At 40.2% G+C, this 18,538-nt stretch overlaps 1 protein-coding gene across 1 annotated transcript; it reads right to left on the reverse strand.

Annotated features, from left to right (window-relative positions):
• Nucleotides 1-500: 500 nt before the first annotated feature.
• LOC104338795 (nephrocan) lies at nucleotides 501-11,490 on the reverse strand. The gene is made up of 3 exons (XM_009944865.2): nucleotides 11,302-11,490; nucleotides 4,218-5,119; nucleotides 501-948 (listed from the first exon to the last, which is right to left on the reverse strand). The coding sequence occupies exons 1-3, from the start codon at nucleotides 11,488-11,490 to the stop codon at nucleotides 501-503; spliced, it is 1,539 nt and encodes a 512-aa protein (XP_009943167.2).
• Between the last annotated feature and the right edge of the window lie 7,048 nt (nucleotides 11,491-18,538).

Raw genomic sequence — 18,538 nt, forward strand, 5'->3', positions numbered from 1 at the left:
TGAGGCAAATATTTCAGGAAAACTGAAATTCATTTCTCAAAAGCAAGAAGCTCTGAACAATCCTGGGAAGTTGCCCACATCAGTGTAACTCACCATCTCGAACTGCAGACCTGTGAGTTTAAATGTGTTGAACGCCAGACTCCTAGGAACGGTATCTTGTGGTATTGCAGGATTTTATTTATGGGGTTTTTATGCAACTATAAGAACACTCTACTATGAAAAGGTCCATACAGAGTTACAGGCTGCTTTTCTAAGAGACAGTAATTGTATTCGTACTTCTCTCAAACTACATAGTACTAATGGCATGGAAAAACTATTTTTTTTACGATTTTCAGTTTAAAATGGCATCCTTTCTATAGCCCTTCTGTCACCAGCTATTAACTCTTAGAGTACAAATTAAAAAGTCAATGGCAGACCAGCAGGCTGGTGGTCAGTAGTGATGCCGGCCATAGAGGACAGTTCTGGACAGCTTTAAGGTTCACCACAGATCAACTGTGGGGTTAATCTAATTCATAATCGTAGTAATCATCATCTGTGCTTACGCCAATGCTGGAGGCCTCATTTGGTTTCATTTTCTTTCTGTCCTCTTTGCCTCTTTCTACAGAAGACAGATTATCTTCACACTGCTGCAGAATCTTTTTGGAAGACATCCAGCTTTCTCCTCGGCTTTCTGCTGGTGCCGCGCACTGCCCTCCCCTGACATCCGTTCCTTTGGCCACCAGCGCTCTTCTGGTTCTGAGAAGGTCACAGGTGCAGTTCCAAGGGTTTCCATCTAAATACAGATGACGGAGACGAGGTAAATACTCCAAGACTTTGCGATCCAAGGCAGATATCTTGTTGTTCCTTAAATTTAGAACCTGAAGCTGTTTCAAGTCCTTCAGCTCGTGTTCTCCAACATCCTCTATGTCATTTCCCTTCAGATCCAATCTAGCAAGGGTGTCTGGAAGTCTGAATAAAAATTAAACAACACAAAGGTGTTATGTTCGTCATATTGATTCTGCTTTTGTAAAGGGTATTTGGTGGTGGGTATTTGCCGAGGCACATATGACATATTAAGTTAAAACTATCACAAACAAAAATAAAATGTTCTGCTAAAAAAATGTGGTCCTGAAATGTTCATGTCTTTTTTTTTAAGTTATAGGAATACTGTCTATGAACACTTGAACTATTTTCCCAAATTATTGCAGTTCTGACCTGTACTGACTGTGTTCGTGCAACTGGACTAAACAGCAATTTTAGTCCTACTGTACTATGAAGAATGTTGCATGTCCAATTGAATGCTAAGCTTAAAAATGCGTTTTGCACTCTTTAATGCCATAAGTATTCCAATGACTAAATTATAGCAGCACGAAAGAACAAAAGTTTAGAGGAGCATAGCAACACCGTTCCTTCAAATACTTCTAGATATCATTTGTTTAAAAAGATATTTTAGTTCATAAAGACCTAGAATTTTTCTTCCATTTTGTCCTCCTGCTCCCATCAGATTCAAAAGTTAATCGTCACAGTAGTAGTCCATCTGATGATACACTGTTTAATAAATCAGCAATGGGGGAACATAGAAGTGCTTTTTAAATTATTTTTTTTTAATAATACTTTAGAGAATGAGAACTGGTTACATTTAAAAGAAAAAAAATCCAATAATCTCTGGTCAGTATCATTCTTATTTTCATACATCTTACAAAATTGTGTGACACAACTTTTATTTCAAAAGTATTGCTCATTTATGATCTTCAGATTTCCTCCTTCTCGTTAGTGACGAGTGCTTAACAGAAAAGCCAGTTAATTTGCATGGAATTTTTTAAATAAAATTAACTTGAAAGTACCTTAAAAATCATTTTATTATAATAGTATGCAAGGTGATGAGATTTAGAGTGATGGTTAGAGATTTTAAGGAAACTTTTTCACTGTAACTCTCCTTATAGTAAGGGAAATTATAAATACTACTACAAGAACTATTTAGAAAAGAACAGTTGTATACCACAACCCGTGAAGGCTGATGTGATAGTTCATCTCAATGCAATGGTATGAGATACCTTTGACAATTACTAAGCAGGTACATTGTGATCCTCACCAGCTATTTTTTATGAAGCTGAGTTTGACCTTTTAGGCTGAAAACTGGTTGCCACATTTGCGTAAATCTCACAACTTCAGTGGGACTATTTCAAGAGCAGGGCAGTTCTGTGTTGCGCTGTGTTTCCTGAGGGAGATGAGAATTTTACGTGTTGATGTGATGCGTGACTCCACAAAATTTGATCTTACCAAATGCTTGTGACAGCAATAAATCTGTTTTGAAACCTAACCACAGCCGATGATTACAGTTGCCCAATATGACACTGTGATGTCAGAAGGGTGCTCTCGGGTAAAACCTTCGTGCCACTGATGTCAAAGGCAGTAGGACATCACATGAGATTTTTATCCAGACCAGTGAGCGTCTAAAGCCTGACCAGCGAGTCCCTAAACCTGCAAAGAGTCTTACTGTGCTACTGTTAGGCTTAGGTTTTACAGCTGTGTTGTTTGACTTTGGGCTGCGCTGATCTTGAGAAAGTAACGACATGGGAGTACCTGATGAGTGATCTTGCTGCTGACAGAGAAGCCGTGCACACTGGGAAGCGGGCCATGGCAGCCATACTGTGACACAGCCGCCCCAGGGACTGTCATCAGAGTCTTCCCTGCATTCTCACCACTCCCTGCAAGATTTGATGGAGTGTGGGCTCTTCTGTATGAGTCCTGAAAATACTCGGACTCATTGTGGATTATTTCTTCTCAGAAAAAAGCAAAAGAAGTTTTCATTCTTCTCATTCCTGCTGAATAACTGGTAAGACCCATTAACAGTGGCACATTAACGATATTTTTTAACCTTTGACACCAGTGGCTGAGTTCTCAGATAACTGTCAGAAGTAATACTTTTAGTTCTGTATATCCATGCATACCTGGTGATCAGCAGACAAATTAAGTACATAGATTTTACATCTTCTAATTTTTTCCCCTCTTCTATGTTTACAGCCTCCCCTTGATATCTCTGTTCATTGCTGAATTGAAAATAAAAGTCCCCAATATCTCCTTAAAAGCTGTACTGTTTAAAGGCAAATAGAGAACTCCTTCGTGTTAATTCTCTTGACTACGGAGGTTGTAAAATAAGATGGATTGGACAATACTAAAGTAACTCAAAAGCATTAAACATTGCTGTCAAGCTAGACTGAAATAAAATATTTATACACCACTAAATCACTTCCTGATTATAAAGCTGCTGCCAAATAGATTCAAATGCTAAAGGACCTGATGCTAAGCAAATTGAAATTTTACTGCGTTATTTATTTGGGCTAGTTAAACCTGTCCACAACCCATAAAAATAAAATTTAATAGTGCAGTTGTGTTAAAGAAGTTGATGTTAATGGAATTACGTTGCTATTTTTATGCCATCTTATTGCGCACCTATTTGAAATAACAAAATTGACACTTTATATCAGACCAGCCTGCATTTGGCTTAACACACCATCTCTGATAATGGCCAGGACCAACATTCGGATGAACACAAGGGAACCTGTAAGCAGGGCATTAATGGACACAGTGTGCCCAAGAAATGTTTCTTCTGTGCTCCTTTGACTGGAATTTTGCTTATGGCCTGAAGCCGGAGAGCTTAAGCGCATTCTAAATGCTTTGTAATGTGTGAATTTAGTGCAGTTGGGAACACTAATATCCACTGGAAAAGCACATTCTTTTTGACCAGACTGAGCTCTTGAAATCTTAATATTTTAACAATAATAAACTCTGTGTGGGTTGGTAGAAACATCAGCTTTAAAATTGCTGTCTTTGCTTTTTATTGATCGCTCTATTAATTTTGTGTTATGGGAGAAGATAAATCTAAGCAGCAGTATAACTTCTCTGTAATCATTCTGTTATATTCTCCTAGCAGGTTCCTCTTATTTGTGTGCTAATTAAACAAAGTAGTCTCACTGGCAGGGAGAGACGTGAAATGAGCAGATTCACTGGGGGCCACAGATCTAATGAAAACAGCTCTACTTCTATGCTGAGACTGCTAACGAGTGCTAATTAGTTCCAGTTATGGCAGTGGGCTTATGGCAGTGGGTTTATGGCATGGATAGACTTCTACCATCACCGGGTCTGAATGGAAGTTTTTTTCCAGTTGGGCCCTCATTCTCATAACATAAGGAAGGAGAGGGGACACCTGGGAACCAGCTGTCCTCAGATTCACTTGCCTCAGCGGAATAGAAACGAGGAGATTCTGCTCCAGCGCCAGATTCGAAAGCTGCGCGCACTGCTGAAGAGCTCCTGCCTCAAACACGCTGACAGCGTTGTTGTCAAGGAACAAGTGCTTGAGGTCTTGTAGTCCTTGGAAGTCTTGCGCGGTCACCCTGCGGATCAGGTTATTGCTGCAGTCGAGTTTCTGCAGTCTGCCGGGCAGCCTGGGTGGCATTGTGTGGAGCTGGTTCTTGGAGAGCTCCAGTGTTGTTAAGTTAGGAAGAACCTGGGCACCATCTATTGACGTTAGCTGATTTTCTGACAGGAAGAACTCAGACAGGTTTTCTAGGTGTTTAATGTCTCGAAGTCTTACTGTTTTAAGTTGGTTTTTCTCTAGTTTCAGTGATAGCAGGGATTTAGGTAGGTCAAGAGGCACTTTTGTCAGAAAGTTGCCGCTTAAACTGAGAAACTGTAGATTTTGGAAAGATGCAAAGAAGTTGGTTGGGAACGAGTTCAGTTTGTTATCAGCCACACTCAGATACTTCAGCCTAGGAAGCTTAAGTGGTGCAGACACAGATTCCATGTTGTTGCCATCCAGAATCAGACTTTGTAAATTGCAAAGGGAAGAAAACGTGCTGGGAGGCAGAGTGGCAATCAAGTTGTTCCGAATATCGAGCACCCTTAGTTTCTTCAAACCTTCAAAATCAGATGCATGCATAGTGTGGATGGAGTTATCAGCGAGTTTTAAAATCTCAAGGCCAGATGGGAGGAAGGTGGGTATTTGCTTTAGCTGATTTTTGTAGAGTTCCAGGGACTTCAAGGTGCTCAGAGCTTTGAAAGTGTTGTTTTCTATTGATTCTGTGCCACTGCATGACAGCACCAGCTCTTCAAGGGCTGACATTCTCCTGAAGTCAGTAATCTTAAAGAGAAAAAAATAATTCATGTGATAGTACACCGTCTGTTTATGGAGCTCCTCACTGGTTACTTCTTCTGGATGCTCTGACAATTGCTCGTATATATTGAGAAACTATAAATTTGGAATGAGAAACTAAGAGAAATGGTAACAATAGAGGTGTTACTATAGGTACCTGCAGTTTTCCAGTATTTACTTACATTTCTATAAGTTTGTTGTTTAAGTCCGTATTGTGTCTGGTTTTGAGCAAACAAACACACATGTTTGAAGAAGGAATATTCCTTTTATTTCTGCCTGGTGGATAGCCTATATAAAATGGAGAGCTAATATCACCAGTGGCAGAAATCTCTGCAGAGAGTAGATGGTTATTAATGTTCACTGTGCTCAGCGGAGCTTGCTGGAGCAGTTTTGTGTTCATCATACAGCCATTTCCATATATCAGCAGTATTGTCACTGCAGCGTGTATTCCCCAGGGGAAGGACACATGGATATCATCACCTCTCCCTGCTAGAAGGTTTTGGCAGGAAACTAAAACCTGCCACTTCTCTCCTCCCACTCTCTCTCCTTTGCTTTACAGTAAAAAACTCACATATTAAGATGACCAAACCAAAAGTGTCAGATCAGCTTGGTCTGAAAATCACCTCCGTGGAACAGATTGCTTTTACAGAAACTTAGTTTTTGTTAGTTGGTAATAAACAGATGCTTTGCAGTGGAAAATGGAACTTAGATGTTGACTGTGACTATAATATATGGGGGCATACTAATTGTTTCGTTATTTTTCTGCTCTGTTGAAACCTGCTTTTTTACCAAGGTTGCCATCTTGTGTCTCAAGTTAAGAAGCAAACTAAAGTGAATCTGGCAGTTTCCTCCAAGCCAAGATATGAGGAAGCGTGCAATGAGGGTGGACCTGGGAGGTCTCTGAGCATACCAGTTGCTTAAACAATAGTTCTCTGAAATTATCAGAGATGCTGCCTTTTGGCCTAGGTGCTCGATTTTTTAAAATTCATTCATTCACATGGGAATCACAGAAAGCTCAGAGCAAGAAGAGCAGGTGTTCTGCATGGTAGAGGTGGGAAGGAGCATCCTCATCTGTTTTCCCTTCCCATGTCCCAGAAACATCTTACTACAGGTCTTGGGAGTACCACAGAATCACACAGAATCACAGAATCACAGAATGTTCAGGGTTGGAACGGACCTCTGTGGGTCATCTAGTCCAACCCCCCTGCCGAAGCAGGGTCACCTACAGCAGACTGCACAGGACCTTGTCCGAGCGGGTTTTGAATATCTCCAGAGAAGGAGACTTCACAACCTCCCTGGCAACCTGTTCCAGTGCTCTGTCACCCTCAGAGGGAAGAAGTTCTTCCTCACGTTCAGACGGAACTTACTGTGCTTCAGTTTGTGCCCATTGCCCCTTGTCCTGTCGCTGGGCACCACTGAAAATAGTCTGGCCCCATCCTCCTGACACCCCCCCTTAAGATATTCATCGGCATTTATAAGGTCCCCTCAGCCTTCTCTTCTTCAGGCTAAACAAGCCCAGGTCCCTCAGCCTTTCCTCGTAGGAGAGATGCTCCCGTCCCCTCCTCATCCTCATAGCCCTCCGCTGGACTCTCTCCAGTAGTTCCTCGTCTTTCTTGAACTGGGGAGCCCAGAACTGGACACAGTACTCCAGATGGAGCCTCACTAGGGCAGAGTAGAGGGGGAGGAGAACCTCCCTCGACCTAGTGGCCACACTCCTCCTAATGCACCCCAGGATCCCATTAGCTTTCTTGGCAGCCAGGGCACACTGCTGGCTCATGGTCAAACTGTTGTCCACCAGCACACCCAGGTCCCTCTCCACAGAGCTGCTGTCCAGCAGGTCCACCCCAAGCCTGTACTGATGCATGGGATTGTTCCTCCCCAGGTGCAGGACCCTGCACTTGCTCTTGTTGAACCTCATCAGGTTCCTCTCTGCCCAACTCTCCAGCCTGTGCAGGTCATGCTGAATGGCAGCACAGCCTTCTGGTGTATCTACCACACCTCCCAGTTTGGTTCATCAGCAAACTTGCTGAGGGCACACTCTAACTCTTCATCCAGGTCGTTGATGAAGAAGTTGAACAAGGCTGGGCCAAGTACTGACCCTTGGGGGACACCACTGTTACCGGCCTCCAACTAGACTCAGCACCGCTGATGACAACCCTCTGAGCTCTGCCATTCAGCCAGTTCTCAGTCCACCTCACTGACCACTCATCCAGCCCACACTTCCTGAGCTTGCCTAGGAGGATGTTATGGGAGACAGTGTCGAAAGCCTTGCTGAAGTCGAGGTAGACAACATCCACTGCTGTCCCCTCATCTACCCAGCCAGTCACACCATCGTAGAAAGCTATCAGATTGGTCAAGCATGATTTCCCTTTGGTGAATCCGTGTTTACTACTCCTGATAACCTTCTTTTCCTCCACTTGCTTGATGATGACCTCTAGAATGAGCTGCTCCATCATCTTTCCCAGGCTTAGGAGCTACCCGCACATTTTACTCTCATTGAGAGAAGCTATAACGCGTGTTCTGTAGCGTAACCCCTCATCCCCGTCAGGAACATACATGGAAGGCAGTACGAGTCCTTTTGCAGCACACGTACTGGGTAGTAATTCTGTTCTATGATCCAGATTGAATACATTTGGCTATCATGCTTGTGTGTGTGAAATCAGCTTATAAAGGTCACTGTTAAAAGATTCCTTCCAGCTTCATTTGTCCAACTCCTGCATGTTTTAGGGTTGTATCTCTTTGTCTACAAACTCTGCATTGTAACTTCTGTTAAAATTAGAGCCCACACAGCTGTGAAAGACGAGTCAGATTTTGTTTTGCTTTGGTATCCTTAGTTGTCACTAGCTTTATTCTGTCTTGTAAAGTCATTTCTAAGCATTACAAGATTTGATGCAGTTAGTGAGGAAGTACAGATGTGGAACCTCTATTGATGCAGGTTTCTCCATCAATTACATTTAAGTTCAATGAGGGAAAAAAACATATTCTCAACAGTAAATAACAAAGTTATCCATTTTCTATTTTTTGTATAAATGCTGTTTTGTAATACATATTTATTGCTATATAGCAATTACAGAATTACATGTCCAGTTTTGGTCATGATTAGGAAGCTCATCTTGCAAAGCTGTATCTTGTGAAGTCCCATAGGAATGAACTGCATTGCTCAAGAGCAGAAAAGCGTAGTCATATGTCAGTGATAAAACAGTCTTAAGGAAACTGAAACTAATGTGAACCTTCATAAGTTCAACAGGTTTTCTCCTGTAAGTTCAAAGGCTTTTCTTCAGTTGATTGCTGTATGTCTCTAAGAAGCTTAATTTTCATCTTACTAAGTGACAGAGAGCGAGATGAAGGGCAATGTACAGACATTCATGCTGTAATGATGTTAGGCTTCTCAATGTGGCTTATTATAATTTCTATTTTCCACCTATTTGGTATGCTTTGCTAGGCTTTGTGACCATGCTGTTTTGAGACTTAAACATTTATCTGTGCTGTTACAAACCACCCAGTCTTTCTAATATGAATCAAGAGATATTTGAAAGCCTATCACCTCTCTTTTTGCTATGAAGTGATATTTTATTCTCTAACTGGACTGTCTATAAAGCGATAACAATATAGTTTTACATTTTAAAAAGTAGATCTCCTGAACATGGGTCTAAGATACTGTTATTTTAATAGAAACGTTTTAATAATGTTGTCATTTTTTTAATTATTTTTTTTTCTTTTAGAATTTTTGTGAACTGGGATTTGTTATAAGCAGTTTCTTAAACCAGCCCCCTATTGTGGGGGCCAGATAAACAATTTTCTCTTAGCACATAAAACCCCATGTGTTAATATAGTTAGAAAGAAACTAAATCTTAAAGTGAGAGTAAACAGATTATCGCTGGTCTTCAAATCAAGGAAGAGGCAGAAAGTATTGAAAAAAGATGCTAAAACTAATCTAGTTTTGTTATTATGAAGTTTGTTTATAGCAAACCCCACTTCGTAAAAATACCAAAAGCAAAAATCGCAGCCAGTGTTTTCAGTGATGATCAACCTTGTCAGAACAAATACAATGTTGATTTGGGTAAAAACGATCTATTTTCATGTTTTTCATCCAAACATACCGTATTTAGCGTACAAACATATCTTCTTTTCTTTCTCATTTCTTTACAATTTTAATAATAACCAATGCAAAGTAATGTCCAAAAGTAATTGGTGCTTAGTTTGAAACAATATTTGTTTATTCTTCTGAGGCAGCTGATTGCCAAACCGTAGTATATATGAATGCTTACACATAAAAGTCTCTTGGAGGTCTGCTGTGGGAAGTCTAGGCTCCCATTCAACTTTTTTTTTGAAAATATGTTATTATCTCTAACCTTAGGTAAATGAAGGAATTAAAAAAAAAAGAGAAAGAACCCCCCCCCAACCCCTACAGAGTTCTTTTAGTGCTTCCAGACATGTATGTTACAAGCAGAAATCAAAACCTGTTTCTACAAGCACTGTGATAAGTGCCAGTGGAATTGCTCAGCTGTGTAAAGTTAAGCATACGTATTTATGATGTCAAGACCTCAGAAGCATAATTTGTTGCACAAAAAGAAAAAGTGAAAAATATATTCACAGACCCAGTCTAATCTTAAGGAAAGAATCTACATAGCCACAGGCAGATAGCATCAAAGGACCTATCTCCTTTCAGTGCAAAGTAGAAGTAAGGCATCTGATTGCTCCGTTGAATTTATGTGTAAAGTGAAAAACTCTCTCCTCAGATGGTTTCATGCACCATTTGTTCTGAACAGTCATAAAACATTTATTCCACTACTCTATTCACTTCTATCCAACATTTAAATGCTTTATAACACCTGTCTTTTACTCCAGTCACAACCTAAGGCCACTTTACTAGTAACTGGGGAGTAGCTGACAGGTATGGGCAACTAGCCTAAGAAAGGAAAATAGGTCATCTTCCTTACCTTGGAAAGAAAATAATCAGTGTCTTTTTTCACAGAAAATGCATCTGCTAGTAAAGAATTTGTTTGACAGATCTTTTGTTTAACTAGAGCATATCAACATAGCTAAATCACACTAATGACTCTTGTAGGTATGGGAGCTAAAACAAGAAAACCAGAGATAGTAGCAGCGGCTGAAAGAGAAATAAACTGTTTCTCGGAGTTAAATTGTAAAATTACTATTTCTCAGTGGGCAACAGGTATTCCAGATGCTGCTCTAAGCTGCCTTCCAGCCTATTTAATTCAATCCTGAGCACAGAATGAAAGATGCATTTCAGAGCAGTTAAAGTTATATTCTTTGTAAGATGACAAACATACTTAAGAGAAAATGTATCTCTTTTGAATTGAACATTTCTTATTATTTGTAGTAAATTGATACACAGCAAGCATGAATAATACAGGTGTTTGTATTTCCCTTGTGTCTATCTATAGAAGTTGAATTTATTAAATAAAAACATTTCAGGGTAGGAAACAGAGAAGCGCCGTTCCAGAGTGCAATGCAAAATGAGCATAAACTGATCATGCCTTTAATAATGTGATCCAGTGATGCCTCAAGAAACCCAGAACAAACTTTTTTAATAACACAAGTAGCTGGCAGCTTCAGTTAGAAGCTGCTATTGTTTGTATGGGTTATTAGGTAGGCCTAGCATTGCTTTTAGAAACATCTCATGCTCTGCCTTGGACTCTAACTTACTCCTTCTGCCATTTCTAGTAGCAGTTGTACCTGGCACTTGCAACTCCAGAGGGGCAAAAAAACTTCAGTTATTTCATTCATTAGGGAAATGATCCGAGCTAGATAAAACCTTTCCATTTACTGTGAAAAAAGTGTTATATTGCATTAAAAGTAGCAAAATATTTTAATGAGTTTAAAAGCCAGTGGTTATTTGACCATATAACAAACAAGTCAACATTTGGCTCCTAGTTGTAAATTACTATTTTTTGAGTTGCATGCAAAATATCACTATGGCAGTGTGAACTAGTGCTCGGAGACTGCGGGATAATGAAAACATTATAGGAATATATTTACATATCTTTCAAAAGTAAGTAAATATAAAACCAGATCTGGCAGCATTTAATCAGTTTTTAGAACGTGGAATAAGATTCTCCCTTCACTTGAAAGCCACCACCATCTGGGAAACACAGCTTTTGGTTACAGCGCACTACAGGAAGTATTTTCACTGGATTTTTTCCTACCTGGAGTTGTTTAATTTTGCTGTGACTGATGTAGAGTCTCCTGGTGGTGGAAGGAATCTCTCTGGGGATCTCCATAGCTCTGTAGCATTGCACTGACTGGGCAGGGTCACAGCTGCATCTTCTGGGGCAAGTGGTACTTAGACCACCATGAAAAGAAAAGACAGCGACTAAAAGGTAAGATAAATACATCTTCCAAAACAGGAGCTCTGAAATTGTCTCGGCAACATACAGCTTGAATTAAGCACCAAAGTCCTTTTATACCATGAAGTCTGATAAAAGGATATTATGACTGTGTATTTTATCCTGGTGAAAAAACAGCAAAAACAATACCGTAATTTGCCTGGGTTAAAATGTTGGCAGGCATTACAAAGAGTGAGAAACTTAAACAGTGATAAGGTGCCTTTGCATTTGTAGGTATGCGAAATTAGTGTTATTTATTACCTGACATCTAATCTGCAAACATCCATATTATCTCCAGTTTCCTAGTTTTGTTAAATGTGACACCAGAGAATTAGTGGAGAAAAGATAAAGAGCTGTTTTATAGCGGGGCTGTAAAACCTTTGTCTCTTCTGTGGCCCAGTATCAGAAACAGTAAAAACACAACTACAGCCAACACTGCAGCTTTTGCACTCTTCCTTTTGCATTATTCAGACCCCCCAAAACAACCCAAACTCAGGCAGCTATTATTTTAAAGGTAAAACATTCTGTTTACTTTCTGAATATCTGTGGTGCAGCTGAGTGCTGCTGGTTGGTACACATTTATTAAAGATTGGACAAAAATCGAAGTTACCTGTGTTTGTGTAATTCCCATAAATCAAAGTTTAATTGTTCTTGTATCTTAAAATTACAAATGTGAAATGCTTGAAAGCATTTAGTGTAAATCAAGTGGTAGATGATCAGTAAGACCTGTTTAACCCATAACAGATGGAGAACTCTAAGGTTCCCCTCAGTTTTCTCGCCACTTATTAGTGCTTCTCTCACGTATGTACAAGCTGTGCCAGCGAGAGGTATAAAGTTTTGGAAGGCTTACAGTTTGGCTCGTGATTATTCTAGGAAATCTCTATGCATTGTTTTTTCCTTTGTACTCAGCAATTTACATGGTACAAAGCAGTCTACTTTGGAAACCTTTGCATCTTATCATACTGATCTGCTCTGCACTGTTAGCTGCTTCCTCCCGTCCTCTCCGCCAGGTCTTCAGTAGCAGCTAATCCTACTCCTCGAACGCAGAACTAGGCCAGTCATTTTTCCAAGCAGAAGATGACGTCAAGCTGATTTGACATACAGATAATTGAACTGGGGACTGTCCTCGATGGACATGCCTGTTGGATGCAGCTGGGTTTACACTGGGCAATGGCCATATCCCCTCCTGGAAATCCTTCTGTCTCCTTAATCCCTTACGCTGCGAGTACAGAACTGCAACCCAGCATCTGACAAACCAAACAGCAAGAGCAGAAGCTTGTTCCTAAAGCAGCCTGTCGAATTGGCATGTCTAACAAGCTATGCAGAGAAATCTTGCCTTACTTATGCCGTAGTGATCAATTGAGCAAAAATGAGTGGGTAAGCAGGATTAGCAATGGTGCTTTAAAACAAATACTGATGTACGATTTGGTACCTGGTTTGTGGGTTTGGGTTTTTTTTTCCTCAGACAGTCAAAGTACACAGACAAAAGTGTAAAACCTTTCTGCATATTGACAGCTACTTGTGGTATATTTTAGCATGCCCTGGAACAGCCTTTGATCCCATTTTTCCACTGACTTGTGTTTAAATGCTGAGGTCACTAAGACAATAATGCTTAGGATCTTACGTAGGTATTTGTATTCCTCAAAAACGTCATCAAAGAGCAAATGCTTTTTGCTCAAGGAGGCTCAAAAGAAATGCAGATCAAACCCTAAGGTTTGCAGTTTAGAGCCCTAGAGTACTGCAGAGTCAGTCTGAGAATCCCTGTAAGTGGGAACCATATATTGCATCCTTCCCTGTTTTGTAAGTTGTAAGTCACTCAGCTGATGTTAGAATTTACAGCCGTAGTTACAAGGTAGCGCCACAGTAAGGTGCAATATTCTTGGCTCTTCACATTTTTTAGTATATCTATATCCTTGGTCTTTTCAAACTAATGCAAGGAAACTTTATTGGTTTAATTGTTCATTTATGTGATACTAACAATAACAATTTGATCAAGAATGATACTATGTATCCATTAATTTTGGATCTATGTCTGCTTTCAGCAGCTAGGTATTTTAAAGTGATAGCTGTGAAAGACGATCCTATTAAATCTGTTCTGTACAAATTCTGACACGTGTGCACCAGAGCTGATGCCTCTGCTTTTGCACAGAACTATGACCTGTCGGCTTTTCATTGATTCTAGGCAACCTGATGGCAACAGAACTGACGAAGAGTCACAGGGCTGTACGAGCGTAAACCTAGTGGGAAGATGTGAGCTACGTGAAAAAAACTGTGAATAAACATTCCAGGATCTCCGCTGTGGGAGCAGCAGTGCTGGCCTGTGAGTCGCACAGCTTTGTACGGGGGGTGTTAAGAAAGTCAGTCACTGGTGGCTGTTTCCTGCCAGCAGGTTTTATGTAAACTCTCCACACCTTTTGAGGGGGATTCCTGTGCGGGACTAATGGCATGATATTCCCCTCCATCATTTCTCTGTCAGAAAGAATGAAAGATAGCACCCGTAACCTGCCCGTGTGAGAACTTGCAGGGTCACTCTGCATGGTGTGTGCTTTGACCAAAAGTAAACACTTCAGATCAAAACCTGCTAAACCCAAAGTCCGTGTCAGACTCTTGTGCTGTTGGCATTTAATATGGACATTGGTTATAGAATATCATGGCAAAGTAGTAAAATATATGGGACAAATTTGAATAAAATATAATCTTGAGTTGATGGAAGTTAGAAAATCTTTCAGGATTGCCGCTTTTATTTCAGATCTGAAGAAGGGCTCATATGACTGTAAAATTTGGGCATTTTCCCAAATATATCAATTAGTCTAATAAAAATATGATCTTTTTATACAAGCCTTGCCTTATGCAAGATTTTAGCATCTACAGTGGGAATGTTTGGGTCTTTTCTTTCTTCACCAGTGTGTCAGGTTTGACAAAAGCACACAGATGTGTGTCAAGACATAGTTTTTTAACTTCAGATAACATTTAGAAAATCACATAAATGAAGATGACGTTAAAATCAGAAGAATGAATCTGCAAAGCTCTAGTTATGGAGCATTTAGAAATGCCTGAGTTAAGCCAGCCCATAAAACCTGGAGGTGAATCCCTTGTAACATATATGATGGCACAGACCACACAAGGGAAGATGCAGTCTTATCACAAAAGACATGGAGAAGCTGAGCTCTTACAGCAGGGCTTCCCATGTCTATGGAAAGGAGCAATTGCAGGGAAAGACCAGCTTAGGGCCTGCGGAGAGCATGGGTAGGAGCTTGGTTCCTGAGGGGTGTCACAAGCAGTGTGGCAGCTAGGAGCTGCGAAGCGATGGCGTGTGCTCTAAAGAATCCTTGGCATACTTAGCTGCCATATGCTATCCAGTGCCTGCCGCTGAGTACGTCTGACTTCATTTTTTGCTGGGTGTTTTTAACTTGGATTTGGACCAGTTTTTCACAGGGACAACAAATTGCATTTGTCTGCTGCAAAGGTTACCTCCAATCAAGCACTTCTCTCCAGAGTGGATTGGGCTGCTAAAGGAAACAATTTTAACGTTGTTTTTAAAAATATTATGCTTCCCTTAATCATCTGCTGAATAATCTGAACTGCTTTGCAAACATGTTTCTTAAACACAGAGCCTCAGTGGGTTACACTGAATCAAGAATGTCAACTTAGATGCATTCCAGGAAAATTAATGATATCTAATTAGTATAAGGATTATAAATTTACCAAAAGTGATTTTGTGTTTTACTCCTACAAAATAAAACTGCAAGCAGAGTTTCACAAAAACAGAGGCCTGTCTGAAAATGATGTCTCAAAATGTTTTTTGTCTGCTTTCCTAGTATATGGACAATGCACTTTCTGACTCCAGGCAGGGTCATCTTCATACACTGGAAACAGCTGCTGGATGACTTAAAGCAGGCTTTTCCTCCGCACAGTAAGTAAGCTAGGCTTCCTTTTCTTCCTCCACGCTGGCTACATAGAGGAGATGAAAGTGATAACCCCTTAGGAATTTCTCACATTTTGCCTGTCTGTGGCACGCTTGCATTCCAGAGGAACTAGCACAGTGAAACCTTTTGAAAAAGAATGGAACTTTGTCAAATAAAAATTCACATATCAAGAAGTTTTAGTCGCTGTCAGTTTTATGATAGTGCTAAGGGATGCCAACCAAGATCATATGCATCAGGGAGGGAGGGGGGGAGGGCAGGCACCCCACAAACAACAAATAAGCAGACCTACGTGGAGGAGGTCAGTTTAGATAATTTCATACACTTATGCCACTAATGCTGCTGTAATTTGCCTTCGAAGTATTGTTGCTAATGGTATCCACTTGATGGGGAACTGTTATTCATTAATAACTGAGCCACCGAGAGCAGTGCCTGTGAAACCACAAATTATGGTATGATGACAGTTTTCTAGTAATGATATTCCAAGTTAATCCAAAAAGAGTGAAGAGAGGGAAATAAAGAGGGCAGATACGATGGCTGAATCCATTCTCAACCTAGAATTTAAATGCATGGGTCTTTTGTGTATGAACTTTTATGTAGGATCTGTAATTAACCTATGTGAGACCATGCCTCTTGCAGTACCACCTAGAAGTAAAATGGCAGGGATGGATCATCCAGTCGATACTGGAACCGTGACAGTTCTGTTTCTAGGGTTTTGCACACACAAAAGTGGTTCAGGTCAGTTGTTAACAGCCATGACCTGTAAGGGCTTTTCAGAGTTCTGTAAGAAGTGAGCTAGTCCTGGCCCTTCCATCCGCTTTGGGTGCCTTCAGCCTTTAAGAGCAGCCTGCTAGTGACTGTGGGACCGGAATGGTGCTCAAACTGTAAAAAATTGTCTACTGTTCAAACTGTGAGGCACAGTTTCAACAAGATGTGGACTCTGAAACAGCAGTTCTTGAAATTACACCCACTGTGTGCACAAAAAGAGAGTTGAATTCTTCCACGCTATAAAAGCCGAACATTTTTGGCATGTGTTTTTATTCATTTTAAAAAATAAAACAAAAATTCAGGATGAGAAGAGTTAAGCATTATTGTACACCTAGAAATAAGCATGGGAATAAGACCACAATAAGCACTGTAAAAAAGAAAAGCTGGTCCGAAGAACTGGCTGGTGGAAGTTGTCTGGTGTAAGAAGAGATCAATAAGGAGTGAATGTTCCCTCAAAATTAAAGTGAGTGCATTGTTGCACCCTTGGGCTCACTGCATGGACTGTAAGGCAGCCAACTATCAACAGTATAGGCCTGCAAGGCAGGAATCACCTAAAATGTAAAAAACTAAAAAATCTGGGTTTTGGTAGCAGAAATTTTCTGTAATGACAACTGAAAATGTATGTCCCTTTAAGTATCAGTGTGGATGGATAACTTCCTCCTCTCTAACGTGCTTCAGAGAGGCACATTCTAATCACCTAGTCCAACTCCTTCTTCAGAACACGATAATCTTGCTTTGTCATCTCAATTTTCACTCGTACTTTGATACTGAGAGATATTTTTTGTTATCTCTCCATTTCCCCTGCGGTGTCCTCGCTTGTGACCGGTACAACCAGCCACGCAGTCAAACCACTCAAGATGCTTCAGCGCTAACCACACAGAAGATGGCCTTGACATGTGCAGGCGCTGCGGCCTGGCACGCACAGCTGGGCAGCTGCAATTACAGAAGCTTCCAGGTGAACTGACCCTCATGTGCAAACATATGTGTTTATATTGTAAATTCTTTGTGCAGAGGCTAGGTCTAACCAAAGGTTTGGAGAATATCTCACACAACACTTTCCCAGTCTTGGCGTGGACGCTAGATACCAAATATACAGCAGTGGTGATGTCGATCAAAGTATTAATTATTTTTTTCCTTGTGATTTGGGTATTACTTTGCTTTGCTTTATATGAAAATGTGTCCCCCTCATGCTTAAGGTCATTTACTCTTTAAGCACAAAATAAGTTTTCAGATAATTTATCAGGTACTCCAGTAATCAGTCAAAGTACAGAGGTTTAAATTTATAAAGTACTGTTTGTACTCAAATGTACTTAACAGCAGAGTAACACAGACACCTCACATTCTCTACATTCTGCCTTGTCTAAAATAATAGAAATTATGTGCATAAATTATATGTGAAGAAATTAGCTGGGGATTAGCTTCACCAGCTCTGCCACATGATCGATAAGGTCAAATGAGCAGATCAGGAAACATTCGGTGAAGTCCTTTTGACAGTAAAAGTAGTTGACACATTTAAAATTTCCTTGACATTAAACTTGCTGCAACTATTTGATTGTTAGAAATGTCTCCTGGGTGTAGAAAGGGTTCCTACTGCTAGACCAGTTGACTCGAGCCACTGCTGTTCTTTAAATGTTCTTCAATTATTTTGTTGATATTATCGGGGTATATTACAGTTTACTTTAAATCAATTTCATCTAATTGAAGGCCAAAGCTACCAATCTCTCTTAGGTTCAATTCCATAATTACTGCACAGCTTGCTTACAGAACAGGTTCAGGTCTGACAGCTTTTGTCAGGCATTTCAAGGGTAACTGGAACACATCAGAATGTTCTAGAGGTCCTACAAGTACAGGGTTGAGATAATGAAATTATTCATGTGTTTACCCTTCTATCAGTGATACCTGCTTTTAATTTCAACCCCCTTTTTATGTGGTATTTCTGGTGAGTAACAGAAATAGTACCTAATGATAACTACATTTACTCAGATTTGGTGTCACAGCTGCAGATTTTCTTAGTAATATATAGCATTCTTTCTCATCCACCCATAGCCCAGCAAGTATTAGACTGATATTACACTGCATGGAGGCTTCTGAAAGGGTTATGTTTGAGAAGCTAATCTTTGAGTGGAATAAACAGAGACAAAACCTTGTTTGACTTGTGAAATGTAAGGACATGCAAAACAAAGGTAGCACTGATAAGGGGTGAAAGAGTTAGAATGAATGACCACAAAACTCTGATACCACTGTAAATAAAGACAATTTAAGATAGAGCTGGACCAACCCCTAAGCTAAAGGGAAAGGACACTAAAAACTATATATGTGATTCTTTAAAAAGCAGCAGCCATGCATTAATTACATTAAGTTTTTTA

Source organism: Opisthocomus hoazin, chromosome 2 (genome assembly GCF_030867145.1).
Source record: "Opisthocomus hoazin isolate bOpiHoa1 chromosome 2, bOpiHoa1.hap1, whole genome shotgun sequence".
In the NCBI taxonomy this organism is placed as follows: domain Eukaryota; kingdom Metazoa; phylum Chordata; class Aves; order Opisthocomiformes; family Opisthocomidae; genus Opisthocomus; species Opisthocomus hoazin.

Coding starts and splice junctions, on each gene's coding strand:
- LOC104338795 (XM_009944865.2), bottom strand. CDS start 11,490: ATGTATTTATCTTACCTTTTAGTCGCTGTCTTTTCTTTTCATGGTGGT. Junction 5,120..11,301: donor GCAAAATTAAACAACTCCAG/GTAGGAAAAAAT, acceptor TTTCTCTTTAAG/ATTACTGACTTCAGGAGAAT. Junction 949..4,217: donor CTCGTTTCTATTCCGCTGAG/GCAAGTGAATCT, acceptor ATTTTTATTCAG/ACTTCCAGACACCCTTGCTA.